Below are 17,270 nucleotides of genomic sequence, written 5' to 3' on the forward strand. Positions count from 1 at the left end.
TGGGGGAGTGTACTTGTTTGCAATAGGGCAGTATGCCGTGTTCTGAAGTCTTTCTTCTAGTGTTGATGTTGTTACAGTGTGTCCTGTTCTGTTTGAAGGTTGTTCTTCAAGTGTGTTTTTATTAATAAAATTACTTTTTTTTTTTTATAGGAATAAAATTACTTATTTATCAACAAAAAAAGACTTGTAGGTATTTATATTTTTTTTTCCCTTTTAATATAGCAAAATGAGAGGTATGTAAGTTTATTACTCCAATGATATTCTATGGGGTCATTAGACCGCCCCATTCCAGCAGCAACGACGAATTTTTTTAAAATAGTCATTAAGAAACTTAAATTATACAAAATTTAATAAAAAGAGAACATACATTAACAAAAAAAACACACACGGGCGCAAATAAATAAAATCTTACAATTTCCTTCTACAATTTTTTTTTTAAATCATTATAGTCTCATTAACAATGTTGCAAATTACATCTCTTCAAAAGTTTAGTTAAATAAAAATTTTCTTGGACTCTTTATTTTTATTTGCAATGACTTAATATATTGTTAAAGGGACCAAAGTTTAAGAATAAAATTTGGCTACAAAATTAATTGTAGTCACTCTCACTAAATGAATTAACGTTGTTACATATTTTGAAAATCTAATCGATGAATTGCATATTCTCTATGTTCTTAAAATATGTCAAAATTTTATGCCAATCAGATGTTATTTACCATTCGATCCATAAAATTATTTTTTATGTATAATTTGAAACTGCAAAAACTTGAAATTTAAATATTTAATTGACGACATAGCTATTAATCTTTTATTTTCTTGAAATTTTGCAAGTATAGAGGATTTAAGAAGAAACAGTAATTAAATGATAGATTTGTTAAAATTCACATTCAATAAAAATATATATATATATATATATATTGAATAGAGTTGTTGCCTTAGTCTACAACCAAGTTTGTTACCAAATTTTGTCCAAAATTTAATTATGTTGGGCCTAAAAAAAAATTTGGGGTGGTCACAAAGTTTTTTTAATGATAAAAAAATCATAAATTTTTAAAATTTATACATAACAATTGTTTTTTTTCCAGGTCAGGGTGGTCCTGTGACTACCCAAGACCCTATGTGAAGCCTCCCTTGCATTCCAGCAGGCAAAATTCATTCTCAAAATAATAGAAAGATGCAAACTTACCTCCAAGGTGGTGGAAAAGGAAACAAGAAGAATAAGAAGAAAGCGATTAGATCAGGAGAGGCTATGTCAGGAGACACTACCTTCATTTGTGCTTGAGTACTTCCATATTTTCTAGGGGTTACAGGAACATTCAGTTGAATTACCTTCCCCATATATCCTAAGGAACTTCTATATCAACAATGTCACAATTAAAATTGCACTATTTCCTCCACTATGCTATCTTAGAATGCAACATGACATCATCTGCATCTGCCTTGGTTGAGCTACCACTGTTCTCAACCAGACCTAAAGCTGCTACGTCAATCAATCTTTCGTGTTTTATCAACAAGCTACCATTGCTCATCTTCTTCAGGCTTCTTTGCACCTTCCTGAATTTTGCCAAAACTGCTACTGCTGTCTCTCCCTCATTGCCTTTTGAAGTAGCATGCCCCAAAACTATGTATTTTGTGCACAAATATGATTTTGATTCATAGTTCATCCTAAGAGTGACCCACTCATCATTCTCACACTTAAAGTTAAAGGAATGATTTATTTCCCTCTGATCTTAAAACACCTTCCTTGAGAAGTTATTGAGCATTATTTCCCTTGCCCTCCGCAAATTACAAGAATTCAACACTTGGAATATATTCCTGTTTCCAGCCCCCACGTCGCAATTATCAGTCTTCTCCTCTTTGTTGCACTTGATTCTTACTTGGTTAGTATCTAAGACAATATGCTTTTCTTTCTTACTAAACACCATGTTCCACTCATGGTTACCATTTTATGCTTGCTCAAATTCCTTTTTCCTAGGAGGTTTACCATTTATAGCCATTGAACACTTGGACAATAGTCATGGACGGAGCCATTCATTGACTAGGGGGACAGTGGCCCCCCCTTTTTTTTTTAAATAATATAATTATATAACTATATATTTAGGTACTAATTTTAGCAACTTCATTCAATAAAATTACATTTTGTCCCCTTTATTGACCATTATAAGAGAAATGCTACAGTTACAAATTTTTTTACAACATTTTTACATACTATTGAGGTTGAAAATTTTTATTGGTTTGTATCTGAGTTCACCACTTAAATCGCTTTTTTATTTACTAATAACCACTAATCACAACAAAAATTTGTAAAAAAATTTGTAGATCTAGTATTTTCCTCCTTTCAAAGTCCATGAAAAAATTTATAAATCTAAAAAAAATATACAAGCCCAAAATATTAGCCCAACAACAAAAATTATCAATAGGCAATAGCAAAAAATAAATAAATAAATAAAAATAAAAAATTGAGACTAATCAACCCATTTTACCAAAAACAAACAATTTAGCCCTTTAAAAAACTTAAACAAAATAATTTTGTTCTTGCCAACAAAAGACACGCTCTACACACACATAAAAAAATAAAATTAATAAAAGAAGACCTTTGCCAACTAAGCAATAGAGCCAAAAGCCGAAGCCACTGCATATAGATAACAATAAAGGGGGGGGGGGGGGAGGATTGAGGTTGTCTTGGCTTCATCCCTGACAATAGTGTATCCAAAATTTTACACCGCACAGAACCAAGCAAATTTAACTCTTTGTTTCAGTTAAATGATCAGCATAGAGGGACAATTTTCTTATTGAGCCACCGGCTCTCTCACAGTATGTGGGCCCCACATGCTATGAGAGATTTATTGCATATAGAGGCTCCATGAATTTATTTATGAATTTAACATACTAATGGTTTCATGCAGTTGACCGTTTCTGATGGATGGGAAGAAAATGTCCAATTTTCATCTATGATTGGAACTTTGGACTGAGATACTAGCAAGGGTTGCAACCAACTCCTTGGCTAAACTTGCTACTGCAAAGGTCACAAGCAAAAGCTGACACATCGCAGGAAGCAAAAATGAAGTTTATAGTAAGGCAAATATATTGAAATCGCCCAATCCATTCAATCTAAGGAACGTAGACGCAAAAATCTTCTTAGATAAGTCTGTAAGTGCTGGTAACCCTCTATACCTCATCTATCAAGGAATTCAGAATTACATTGTTAATGGTGATATAAATATTGGAGTTACATATTTCAAAAAAATCTTCTGAGAATGATTATCTACCATCAACATATATATATATATATATATATGCAACTCATATCTACAATAAATAAGTTAAACGTGAATGAGTTGGAGTTATGTTGAAAGACAATTACAAGTCTAGGTGGTCACATGTGAAGAAGGGTCTTGATTGAACAGAGCAATTTGCATTGTATTTTTAAGGACTAATGTGACTACTTCGAAAGCATGAACAGATAGATCTCAAAGGGGGATCACATTGCAGAGAATGATGGGTCTGTTTGTGACATCTGTAGGACAAAAGTAGAAGTAGAATGGTTTCGCAACCTAGTACACAAGCAACCGATGCTACAATTTTTGAATCCGTGACAAACCTATAATATGTTTTGTGTTCTTTCAAGCCCATGTGTAATGATGGGTCTGTTTGTGACATGTGTAGGACAAAAGTAGAAGTAGAATGGTTTCGCAACCTAGTACACAAGCAACCGATGCTACAATTTTTGAATCCGTGACAATCCTATAATATGTTTTGTGTTCTTTCAAGCCCATGTGTATGTAGTGTTTGTGTTTGCTTTTAGTTTATGAGTATGTAATGTTTATGTACTGATTTAGTGTGTTCTGTGTCTATCATTAAAATGGTATGTAAGATAACAGTATCAATTGAAAAGAAAACATTTGTGAATATTGAAAACAGTTTATGGACGGTTACAACTCCTTGCCCATGATATATAAATGATTCTAACTCTCACTTTGAATGTCTTCTTCTTTCAAAACTTTCTTAGAAACACTAAAAATCCTTTGGGACTTCACCAAAATTTCTATTTTAAGAACCTAATAAACATGATTGTATTCTAAGGTTAAATTTATAGTAACCTTTTAGCAAATGTTGTGTGGATGCTTACATGGTCTAAGGAAAGCATTTCATTGGGGTTCCAAATTATCAAGTGTTTTGTTTGATTATTGAATCACTATATTTTTTTAATTATATTTTTCAATACAAAAATGAGATGTTAGTCCCAATTTTTGTTTTTAATGTGAAAAGCATTAATTCCTCTTCAATAGAGGGAGAGAGACAAAAAAATGTGGCAAACAAATGAAAAAATAAAGTTTATAGAATCTCAGACATACAAGAGTATCAAGTTTCTTTTCATCAAAATTAACTGTGAGTTGTAGGAATCTCAAACATATGAGTATTGTATGAGATTATGCAGAATTTACGAATTTGATAGTTTTTGGGTCCAAAGTTGCACAACTTGAAATGAAAACTATTGTGAATATTGGAAACAGTTTTTTGGATAGTTTTAAAACTCTATCCATGATGTATAAATGACTCTAACTCTCACTTTGAATATCTTCTTCTTTCAAAACTTACTATGAAACACTAAAACTCCTTAGAGTCTTCTCCAAAATTGCTATTTTTAAAACATAATAAACTTGGTTGTATCCTGGAGATAAATTTGTGGTACCTTTTATCAACTCTTGTGTGAGTGCATCTATTGTCTAAGGATAGCATTTTGTTATGGCTCCAAATTCTAAAACGTTTTGTTTAATTACTGAATCACTATATTATTTTCTTTATGTTTTTCTATAGTGAGAAAGTGCTGTCTAATCCCAATTTTTTTTTTAATTTGAGAAATGTTAAATCCTCTTTAGTAGAGCCAAAGTGACAAAAACTGTGGCAATGAAGTAAAAAAAAAAAAAAAAATTAGAGAATCTCTTACGTATGAGAGTTGTATGTATGAAGTACGAGATTTTCAAGTTTCTTTTGCACCAAAATTTCTTGAAAGTTTGTACAAAACCCAAACGTACAAGTATTGTACAAGATTATGCAAAATATACTAATATGATAGTGTTTGTGTATGCTTTTAGTTTATGAGTATGTAATGTGTATGTACTAATTTAGTGTGTTTTGTGTCTGTCATTAAAATGTTATGTAAGATAACTGTATGAATTGAAATGAAAACATTTGTGAATATTGAAAACAGTTTATGGACGGTTATAACTCCTTACCCATGATATATAAATGATTCTAACTCTCACATTCAATGTCTTCTTCTTTATGAACTTTCTTAGAAACACTAAAAATCCTTTGGGACTTCACCAAAGTTGCTATTTTTAGAACCTAATAAACTAGGTTGTAGACTAGGGATAAATTTATATTAACCTTTTAGCAACTCTTATATGGGTGCAAATATAGTCTAAGGAAAGCATTTCATTGTGGCTCCAAATTATCAAGTTCTTTGTTTGATTATTGAATCACTATATATTTTTAATTATATTTCTCAGTACAAAAACGAGATGTTTAATCCGAATTTTTTTAATGTGAAACTGAAAAGCGTTAATACCTGTTTAGTAGAGGGGGGTGACAAAAAATGTATGTTTGGGCCAAGAATGTATTGACCCCTTGTGATATATTAATTAATTAATTAGCCAAGTTTATTAATTAATCAAATTAACATGCAACGCGCGTGGTAACACAAACAAATCACCAATTAAACTAAGTATGCAGCGGAAAATAAATTGACACGGTGATTTGTTTACGAATGAAGAAAACCTACACAACAAAAACCCTATCAGGTAATTTTAACGTCACCACTTCCGAAAATCCACTATTATCAAAACAAACGGTTACAAGTAAAGGAATCCAAGTACCTTATACCAACCTACAGTTGAACCCTTACTCTAATGCCCAATTGGACTTATTCTGTAATGACAATCTCTCATTTTCAATGCACAGCTCCCAGTACGTGACTAACTAATTGCACGAATCCCAGTACGCTACTTGATCACCAATTGAGAAGGATGTTGACTACAAAGTTCTTCAATTCATCACACGATGAAGATCATGAAGTTGCTTGGTCACAAAACCCTGCGATGTACAAACACAGCAACTTCTTGAAGAACTAAGGCAAACTAGGTTTCCGGTCACACTCTTCTACACACTTGTGGAATTTTCTCTATGCAACTGGTGTCACCTTTTATGGCCCTTAAAATAATCCTTATATATGTTTAGGGTTGTGAGAAAAGAAAGTTCAAACATACATTCACAGATTGGATAAAAATCAGCTTGAAAAACTAAACTTCATAAATCTTGAAAGATACCCTATCTATCAAGATAGCTGTTGAGCCACGGGTTTCAGCAGCTTTTAAACCTAAATAGATGCTAGCTGTCGAGTTTTAAAATCCTGCACTTCATTCCTTGATTCTTGGACAGACTTGCATGGCTTTAAAACTTGAACTTGAAACCTTATTTCTTAAAGCATTAAACACATCCTAAATCTACCCAATTACAAGTAAAGTGCGTTTTGTTAAAGAATTAGTCAATTACATAAAGTGGTGACATACGTTCCTAACATCAAATCACATATGTCCTAACAATAATAATATTCAAGCAATAATTATCTTATGCAACCAGTAAATGCAACATATCTCTCACAGTAAGTGAGTCCCACACTTATATGAGACTCATATATTATGAGAGGGATGATGCATGAGATGCAATGTTGGATGCAAGAGACACATTGTCATTCTTAAAGGGGGACATTAAAAAATTTAATTCACAATAGGATTTTGCTCAACCATCTTTGGTCAAGGACATGCCAGCCTGCCAGGAGCTGATAATCACATGTCAGCCAGGATGTACGTAAGGGATGATAGATATTTGATTCAGCAGTACCATGTTGTACTTGTAGAGCAGCCGTTTTTTAGGTACACAAGCAAAAGCAGCACTTTATTTATTTTACGGTCCGGTTAATGTGTACTCTTAAAGCACATATTAGTAAATTCCTTCATTTTATCCAACATTAATAGCTATGAAAAACTTACCTGTGGACTAAATTTACAAGAATTTTTTATCCAAAAAATAAAATGAACAGAATTAGAATTACTCTGAAAGATACCTCAGACTAAAGTCCGAAAGAAACCAGTAACTCTACGGGCAACGAATATCATTAGTTGACCTCATAAACTACCTAAAGGGACTTCGACTGGGAATGCAAGTAGGCTCAGACCCAGATTATGATAAATGAAAACACTAGTCAGAAATGGAAATCAAGCGGTATCCAGTATAGGGTCGTAAGGTTATTATAATACTAGTCAATTTAGATGTATCTTCAATGGAGTCAAACGTTATCAAATTCCAATGATTCTATAGAACCAAACCTACTTTGAAGTTAAAAAGGTTGGAGAATCGGAATTTTTTTTCCTTTTTTTAAAAAAAACTAGAAATCCTTTGTCCTACAAATCACATCCACTTTTATACAATGCTGAAATTCAATTGGAACATATTTTATAGCTATAAGAGGAAAAATCCTTACAACCAAATAGTCTTTTGATGGAGCTGTTTTCAGTGAGTTAAATCAGTCCGGAGTTGGGGTGGTAATCCGGGACAATAATGGTGCTGTGCTGGTTTCCTGTTCAGAAAAACTTCACCAAGCATACAAACTTGACGAGGTTGAGGCGCTGGCTGCTTTGAAGGCAGCCTCTCTTGCACGTGAACTGGGCTTTCGAAATGTGATTCTTGAAGGTGACTCTCTCTGTCTGATCAAAGCATTGAAGTCAGCAGAGGATAGCTTTTCTCCAACAGGTCTGCTGGTAGACAATGTGAAACGGTTTGCTAGTAGTTTTGAACGATGGATGTATTCTCATGTTAAGAGAAACGGCAATAGCGTAGCTCATAGTCTGGCGAAAAATGTAATACGCATACCATATTCACAAGTATGAATGGAAGATGTCCCATCGCATATTACTTCGATTTTAGATTTGGATGTAATAGTTTCAAGTTAAATAAAATGAGTCAGCTTCTTTCTCAAAAAAAAAAAAAAAAGAAGTCTTTTGACTGAATATTGCAAAAAATTGAGTTTATTTGTAATATGGGTACTGTTGAAAGTTTTTGGTAAAATGAGAAAAGAGATATTGCCAAAATTTTAACAAAAAGTATGAGAGAGGAAAGATAAATGATGTGATGTGAGGGGTAAGAAAAAAAATTAAATTTCGGTAATGAGGTTATCGAAATTCTTGATGCCTAAAATTCCTGCCCAGGTGAAATGCCCGAAGGAGGAGTGGTTGAAAGAGAAAAAACCAATTGTGGCAACCAAGTTGCCGAAATTGTAGGGGATTGAGGAGAGAGAAAATAGGAATTGTGGCAACCAAGTTGCCGAAAATGAGAGGAAAAAAAATTTGTAGCAACCAAGTTGCCGAAATCTTGGGTAAATTTCATATATGGTGACAATTTATTATGGTAAATTTCAATTATAACTAAAAATGCTTGTAGTCCTAACCAAAAAAATTCATTAATCTAAAATTTGAATAATAACAACAACAAAAACAATAATTATAATTATAATCATAATCATGGTCATACAAACAATATTAACTACAACAATACATAATATTTTACAACGTATTAGCTTCTAATATTTACAAAGCATATATTTATACAATAATAATAAATCTGTTAATTTTTAGAGCTGTAAGTTAATAAGCAAAGCAAAAAAACTCACATTAACCCAAAACTTACGATCCTTAGTTGTATACCCTGAAACAAAGCAGAAGAGTAATATAGCAATGAACAATCGGAGGTAAGTGAAACAATATGAAAAATGTAACTCTCGATGAGGAGATGCAATACAAAAAGTGATGATGATGCATGCTGCCTTTTATAACAAGGATGAGAAATGAAAAGACAAAAAAAAATCCATAACAAAGATCCTATGTGTGATATCAATAGGTTAGGTTTTATTGGAAATGAATAAAGAATATATTCCAAGTATTTTGGAGAATAAGAATCAAGAAGAAGAGGTGAGGTGATTGACTCCAATTTTCGGTGCCACAATTTTTTTTTTTTTTTCGGCATGCCAAAATTCCTATTAAATATTTCTCTCTCCTCCCTTACAATTTCAGCAACTTGGTTGCTATAATTTTTTTTTTTTTTTTTCTCCCATTTTCGGCAACCATGTTGCCGCAATTCCTATTTTCTCTCTCCTCACTCTCCTACCATTTCGGCAACTTGGTTTCAACCACTCCACCTTTAAGCACTTCACCTGGGCAAGAATTTTAGTAATCTCATTACCAAAGTTCAAATTTTTTTTCTTACTCCTCCCATCACATCGTTTATCTTCTCGCTCTCATACTTTTTATTAGAATTTCAACAACAATGTTGTCGATATTTGCTATCTTTCAACAATATCCATATCACGAACAAACTCAATTTTTTGTAATATTTAACCACAAGACTCTACAACCAAGGGCGCTATATTTCCATATCAAAAAAAAAAAAAACAAAAAAAACAAAAAAAACAAAAAAAAAAAAAAAAAAAAAACAAAAAANTTCTTTTGTTGAATGTTTTTGTGTTAGATCTAAATTGGGTTTAATTTTAAATTTGTGTTCTTGGTTTGATTTTCTGACTTATTTTTATGTTTTAAATTTTGTTTTTATGTTTTTTAATTTTGTTAAAATTAATAAATTAATTTTTTAAATTTATATGCTGACGTGTCGTGGGTGATGTGGCATTTTTATAATATTTTAATTACTCCGGCTGCCACCTCAGCTATTTCCGTCGGTTGACTGACGGAAAGGACTAAAATGGAACGCGTAAATTGGTTTTAGGGACTAAAAGTGGAAAAAATAAAATGTAGGGACTAAAATGGAAAAACGTCAAAATGTAGGGACTAAAAGTGCATTTACGCCTAATTATAATCATAATCATAGTCATACAAACAATATAACTACAACAATACATAATATTTTACAACGTATTAGCTTCTAATATTTACAAAGCATATATTTATACAATAATAATAAATCTGTTAATTTTTAGAGCTGTAAGTTAATAAGCAAAGCAAAAAAACTCACATTAACCCAAAACTTACGATCCTTAGTTGTACACCCTGAAGCAAAGCAGAAGAGTAATATAGCAATGAACAATCAGAAGTAAGTGAAACAATATGAAAAATGTAACTTTCTATGAGGAGATGCAATACAAAAAGTAATGATGATGCATGCTGCCTTTTATAACAAGGATGAGAAATGAAAAGACAAAAAAGAATCCATAACAAAGATCCTATGTGTGATATCAGTAGGTTAGGTTTTATTGGGAATGAATAAAAAATATATTCCAAGTATTTTGGAGAATAAGAATCAAGAAGAAGAGGTGAGGTGATTGACTCCAATTTTCAGTGCCACTTTTTTTTTTTTTTCGGCATGCCAAAATTCCTATTAAATATTTCTCTCTCCTCCCTTACAATTTCGGCAACTTGGTTGCCATAATTCTTTTTTTTTCTTTTTCTTTTTTCCTCCCATTTTCAGCAACCACGTTGCCGCAATTCCTATTTTCTCTCTGCTCACTCTCCTACCATTTCGGCAACTTGGTTTCAACCACTCCACCTTTAAGCACTTCACCTGGGCAAGAATTTTAGTAATTTCATTACCAAAATTCAAATTTTTTTTCTCACTCCTCCCATCACATCGTTTATCTTTTCTCTCTCATACTTTCTATTAGAATTTCGACAACAATGTTGCCAATATTTGCTATCTTTCAACAATATCCATATCACGAACAAACTCAATTTTTTGTAATATTTAGCCAAAGGACTCTACAACCAAGGGCGCTATATTTCCATATCAAAAAATAAAAACAAAACAAAACAAAAAGGGCGCTATATTTCTAAATGAGCAGAATTTTTTATTTAGTAATTGAACAGCATTTGTACCACCTTCAATCAACTTATGTTCATAGGCTTACAATACATATCCAAAAAAAATTCAGCGTACTAGCTTATTCTTCTTTTTGAACAAAAATTCTTCTGTATATTATCTATAGGATGAACTCAAAATCTTTTACATGGATTTATACAGATCAAAAGGAAAAAATAAAATAAAATTACAACAGTGCCAGACCATACAAGCTCCAACCTTTCCTAACCACCGCCAGTTCCAGGCAGTTTTTGGCTACATGCAGCTAAAAGGTCATCCTGATTCAGACCATAAAACTAAGGGGATGCAGTCTCATCATCAGAGGAACTGTATGGCCGCCTAATAGGGAATCCAGGAAGAACTTGTGGCATCATCGGATTAACTGGAACAGGAAGAACTTGTGGCATCATCGGATTCACTGGAACTGGAAATTTATGGGCAGAACTAACTATTGTTCGCTCATTTATCAAACTAACTTCCTTGCAGACCCGATCAAGTACCATAAGAAAGTCCCTCACCACCATGAAGATTCTGAACGGGTGAGCTTCTTCCCTAGCTGAGTTGCCATGGAAGTACTCTGTAATCTCCTTCACTAGAGACAAAGCAACACTTTCTTGAGCTCGAATTCTTATGATCTCCTCCTCAGCCATTTTCATGAACCTGTTCATTGACTCTGAAAATTTCTGGGTGCTTTCGTCCAATCCTACTGTCTCATTTAATTTCACCACCTCCCTAATGTTCCCAAGCTCACTTGAAAGCTTGGCAACTTCACTGCAAAGCACATCGGAGTCCATTGCAGCAGCTTTCTTCACATTGGTGAGCTCTGAACTAAGACTTGAAACAACTTGCAGGCCAAGCTTCCTATACTTTGCATCTTCATTCAAAGTGGAGTTTGGAGTTTGGTTGGTTCCTGAAAGTCTAGCACCTTCAGTTCTTATAATTTCTTGTACAACAAAATGCAACAGTGTGGTTTTTCCATCAGCAGCCTTGACATCAGCAAGCTTGAGAAGCGTGTCAAGCTTGAAGGCATGGGCATCACCTCGGTTTGTCCCAACATTCATGCGATTCCCAGTCTTCAACACAGCTTCTAGAAGCTTCAAAAACATTCTACTGTTTCTCAGTTCTTCACAAGCAACCTGTAGAAGGAAAACCAATTAGATTCAATATAACCCACAAAACTATAATCTTTACCCAACAATGAACAATGGACTATTGCAGGAATCTATTATGTGGAGTAAGATATTTTTACAGGGAGAATGCAAAATATTCATACACTGAAACTAGTAGGCAAGCCTAGTTATGCTCATGGAAGCTGGCCTAAAAACCTGGGCCATTCAACACATGATCCATGTTCAGAAAGAATTGTAACAAAGGATTTGAATAGTCAACATATTGTGGTATTGGGCGTCCAGAAAATTCCAAGTTCTAAGGAAGATGTATCGCAGAACATTACCATTTGGTAATATTCAAAAAATAAAGCAACCAACAGGGGAAAGCAGGGAGAGGGAGAAATTAGATAACTTGAATTACCTCTAGAGTTTCAAAAGACTTTTTCAGGTACTCAACCTCAGAGTCAAAATTAGATATGTAAAGCATCGCATCCACCCTTTTAAACGCGAAAGGCACATCAAGCACTGCCTTCAGAAATTTCTCAGCTGGACCAAGCTTGATTGGTGAATCATCTTTGTACTCCTTCAGTTTACGTTCTTCTTCTTTCGTTGGAGCCATCTTCAATAAACTTTCAAGTAGTTCGGTACCAAGTGTATCCGCATTACCTGCATTTTTTTTTTTAGTTTAGAAAAGAAAAGAAATTCTCTTTAATTGCAAGTTCAGTATCTCAATAATAGGGGGAAAAAGGCCCATCAGTTATGGATATCTACACAAGGACCTCTGGGGCTCCATTTTCTTTACTGTAATCTGAATAGATATAGGAAGATGTACAGATTTTTCATGCAGCACCCTACCAACTATTTAATCTTCTCATGGAACAAAAGAAATTTGTCTTCGTTTTGAAGATAAATTTCTGGTGTTTGCTTTTGCTATATATTAAGCATCATCTATTGTTAGCATTCCATTAATGCGTTGTGTTAAAGAGGATTACAGACAATTAGCTTTTCACAAAACAGTAGATGATGAAAGTGTACATAACAAAATGAAAATGCAAAGGAAAAAGACAGACAATAAGTTCTAGGCACTCCTGATCCTGAAGTGCTAGTTTATTTAACTGCCGCTTCAACATCAGCTCCTGCACCTACGAGTATCAAGTCCCACCACTCATAATCACACTGAAAGACGTTACAACAATGCAATCCTAACCATAATTGTAACTTTCCACAAATTGTTGTCTGCAAGCTAAAATGTCTGCACATGGGCATGCACTACAGAAGGAGAGAAAGAGATAGAAGAGAGGACAGAAGTCAAGTGATTGTTGATTAACTCTAACGAGGCCTGCCTAAGGAACTTCTGCTTCATTTATAGACTTCAACTGTGCAATACCCTGGAGAAGGCCATTCTCATACAAATACAAGTAAACACAAAAGTAGCAATAAAATGTACGAAAGTATATTCAGAATAAAAACTGTTAGACATCAAAAGCAACCTGATTTTTCATTATTAAAGCATGTGACAGTTCATATGTTCTAATCATAACATTTGCATAAGAGAAACAACAATTTTCCCAGAAACAAGAAGCCACCATGAAAATTAAATGAGAAGACAAGATAGACTATAGATACCTTCTAAAAGGGCATCACAGACTTCCTCCATGGTCACATTAAGCGCCCTTAATGAAATTGCGATATTCTGTGACTTTTTCGGATCAAGGACTCTGTCCTCTTGATTTGGTGAGGGAGCCGCCCATCGTGGAGTTGTTTCTTTAGGTTTCTGGTTCGGGGCATTCACCACAAACAATGTCTCAATCATTTCTTCATTTAATCTGCAGCAGCCCAATTCAATACACAATTACTCAACAAATATGATACAAACAAGTATAGAACTGAACAGTTTTAGGACAAGAAAAACAAGTAAACCGAAAGTAGATTAAAACCCAAAATAATAATGAAAAGACAAAAAGATAAGGAAAAAGAAAAAGAAAAGAGAGAGTATTTGAGAAGTGAGTAACATACTTAAAAGAGCTAGATCTGAGTTGATCCCAAACCGTTTCACGATCAGAACTGGCTCTGACTTTATCCCAATGTAAAGGTTTTAACTTTGGCTTTGGGGTTTCCTCATTGTTTTCTATGGTTGAAGAGGCCGGTGGCAACTCAATTGGAGAAACCTCTGTTATTGTTTTTGTAGTTGGTGGGGTTTGCAATACAAAAGGCCTTGAAGGCGGTATCAATAGCGTCGGTGGCGGCTTAGAGATTGGTGTCAAAGGTTTCGGAGCTGCCCAATTTCTGTACTGAGGCTGCGATGGCGGAGGAGGAGGCGGCGGCGGCGGTGGTCGTGGTGGCGGAGCGTGAACCTTAACAGACTGCGCATTTGAGTCCCAAACATTGGATAAGCCAACTGTATTTTGCTCCAAATAACGCGCTGGCGAAGAAGAACAAGAAGAAGCACTGGATATTGTCGCTGATTCAACAACTGGGTCTGCGTCTCTCTGTGACAAAGACTGCCTTTTTGGCTGGGAACCGATGGATAATCGCGGCGATGAAGAATAAGAAGAAGAAGCATTGGACATTGTTGGTGATCCAGCAATTGAGCCTGCCTCTTTCTGCGAATATCTTCCAACTGAACCTTTCTCTGCTTGTTGTTGTGGAGAAAGAGACTGCAATTTCAACACTGATAATCGGGGCGATGAAGAAGAAGAAGAAACATTGGATATTGTAGGAGACTCAGCAACTGGTTCGGGCTCTCTCTGTGAAAAAGACTGCCTTTTTGGATTGGAAGCATTGGATAATGGCGATGAAGAACAAGAAGAAGCCATGGATATTATTGGAGATTCAGCGACTGGGTCTGCGTCTCTCGGTGAAAAAGACTGTCTTTTTGGCTCAGAAGAATTGGATAATGTTGGTGATGATGAATAAGAAGAAGCTGCATCTGGGTTTTGCTCCTTCAAACCCAAACCCACCTCTAATGATAAAGCAGGCAGTGTCGGTGAGTACCTAACTCGATCAGAGGCATTCGATATTCTTGTAGGAGATGAACCCAGAGCTCTCTCTGCATTCAATGCTGGTTCATTCAAGGCTGAAGCTGAAGCTTGGTTATGGCTTTGGCTTTGGCTTTGGTTTTCTTCTCTGGACTTGGGTTTGGGGCTCCAACTGACAGGCGGCGAGAGACTAATAGAGTGAGAACGTGCAGGAGATCCCGATTCTGATGTCGAAGACGAATACGAATTCGAACTCGAATCGCTGATTTTCCCAACTGCAGCGAAAGCTCGTCGGGACCCAGATCCAGTTCCACTCACACTCCCACCCAATGACCCTTTCGGCGAGTAAAACTCTTCGTCTTCGTCCTCTTCATCGGCTTGTCTAGCACTAGCAGTAAGTGGCGGAAGTGGATGTAGCTCCGGCGAGTCCATTTTCCGAGTATCCAAACCGCCATTATCATCAATCCTAGCTCCTCCACGAGGGTTCACCAAAGTACCCAGATACAAAAACTCAGAACTTGCTGAAGTGGAGGCTCCTCTCACTCTCTTGCTTGCAGTCGCAGTGGTGGGCCTTGTTTCCTCTGCATTTGTTTGGACCTCCGACGACAGGTACGTCTTGTCGTCTTCGTCGTCGAGGCCGCGGATCCTCCTGCGTCTCCAGTGGAATAATAAGAAGAAAACGGCAATGGCGAGGAGGATTACCACGGCGGAGACGGCGGCGGCGACGGCTTTGGAAGATTTATGTTTGGGAGAAGAGGTGTGGGGGAGGATGAGAGAGGAGATGTTGGCTGGGAAGGAAGCGAAGGTGGAGGTAGAAGGTGGCGGAGGAGCTGACGGTGGAGAAGGGTAGGATGGGAAAAATGGAGATGATTTAGGGGTAGAACCAGAAAATGGGTATTTTGGGGTGGTCCTAGTGGGCGGAGAAGGAGGAGGAGTGGCGGTGGGGGGTTGTGAAGGAGGGAGAGAGTCTTGTGGGAAGAAGGGTTCATGGAGGATTCTGCGGTTGTGAGTGTGAATGTGGGTGCAGGATATGGGGTTGGGTGTGAAAGATAAGAGTAGTAAGAGGATGAAGATGGTGATGGAAATGGTGGGCATTGTGTTGTACTTGTAGTATTTCCACATCAACACTACCGGCTCAGATGAAGAAGAAAGTGACAAAAAAGTTAAAAACAGAATTAAAAACACAAAATTACATAAATTGAGATCTAAACGTGTCTTGAACAAGAACAACAAGAACAAATCCAAGAACACAAACCCAAAAATTAAAAAAAAAAAACAAAACAAAATATCTCCTCCGCATCGAAAAGAACACAAACCCAAGAACACAATCTCAGGTCAAGAACACAAACCTAGAAATTAAAAAAAAAAAAAAACAAAGATATCTCCTCCGCATCAAAAAGAACACAATCCAAAAATACAATCTCAATCAAGAACACAACCCAGAAATTAAAAAAAAATATATATATATATCTCCTCTGCATCGAAAAGAACACAAACCCAAGAACACAAAGTCAGAAATTAAAAGAAAAAACAAAGATATCAAGAACACAAACCCACAATCTCAGGCGATGCGGAGGCGTGGTCGACGGCCCAAATATCTCCTCCGCATCGAAATCAGCTTCCGATGTAACTCCCAAATATCTCGACCGTGCAACTCTTCTCCACCCCCAAAATCTCGTAGTAGTCTTTCTTCTTCTTAATCTGCCTCACGATCGCGATTTTCTGTGTACGAGGCCGATGCGGACGCCGATGAGGCCGACGATGAAGACGGACCTTGGTGGCGGACTGATGGCTGATCGGACGGTTTCGATGGCTCCGATGTGCCGTTATTAGTGGACCCGGAGGAACCTTGAGGTTGTGGAACCCCAGGCCCATTGGATTCTTTCTCAATCTCCGATGAGAGATCATAGACCGGAAGAGTGGGATCGAGACGACGAGCTTTGGAGATGAATTTCAAGGCTTGGCTTCGATCTCCAACTTCTTCGATCTCCAACTTCCATAGCTTGTTTACCGATTCTCAAGCATTTCAAAGCGTCATCTTTGTTCCCTTCCATTTTCCAATTAAGTAAAAACCGTAAACCCCAGGGAAAAAAATTTGGGGATTTTGAATTTGGAAAAAAACTGTGAAATCGAAGGATTAGAAATTGGAGTGGATTGAAAATAATGGAAGAGAGAAAAAGGGAAAGGAAATGAGAGAAATTAAGGTTACAGATGGAATCAAATATATAAGCAAGATGGGGATTTTTTTTTTTTTTTTTTTTTT

General features: G+C 35.7%; 2 protein-coding genes across 2 annotated transcripts; one reads left to right on the forward strand and one right to left on the reverse strand.

Moving 5' to 3' along the window:
* The first annotated feature begins 7,270 nt into the window (after nucleotides 1-7,270).
* Nucleotides 7,271-7,949, forward strand: LOC136063423 (uncharacterized). The gene is made up of 2 exons (XM_065763791.1): nucleotides 7,271-7,284; nucleotides 7,577-7,949. The coding sequence occupies exons 1-2, from the start codon at nucleotides 7,271-7,273 to the stop codon at nucleotides 7,947-7,949; spliced, it is 387 nt and encodes a 128-aa protein (XP_065619863.1).
* A 2,939-nt stretch (nucleotides 7,950-10,888) lies between these two features.
* On the reverse strand, nucleotides 10,889-16,165 carry LOC111984780 (formin-like protein 1; the record flags this gene model as incomplete). The annotated part of the gene is given in 4 exon segments (XM_024016396.2): nucleotides 10,889-12,056; nucleotides 12,451-12,695; nucleotides 13,656-13,855; nucleotides 14,046-16,165. Coding segments are annotated over 4 exon segments (3,369 nt in total). The 3' UTR covers nucleotides 10,889-11,216.
* Nucleotides 16,166-17,270: the final 1,105 nt, after the last annotated feature.

The sequence above is a fragment of the Quercus suber genome, unplaced genomic scaffold, assembly GCF_002906115.3.
Source record: "Quercus suber isolate HL8 unplaced genomic scaffold, Cork oak 2.0 scaffold_525, whole genome shotgun sequence".
Taxonomy (NCBI): domain Eukaryota; kingdom Viridiplantae; phylum Streptophyta; class Magnoliopsida; order Fagales; family Fagaceae; genus Quercus; species Quercus suber.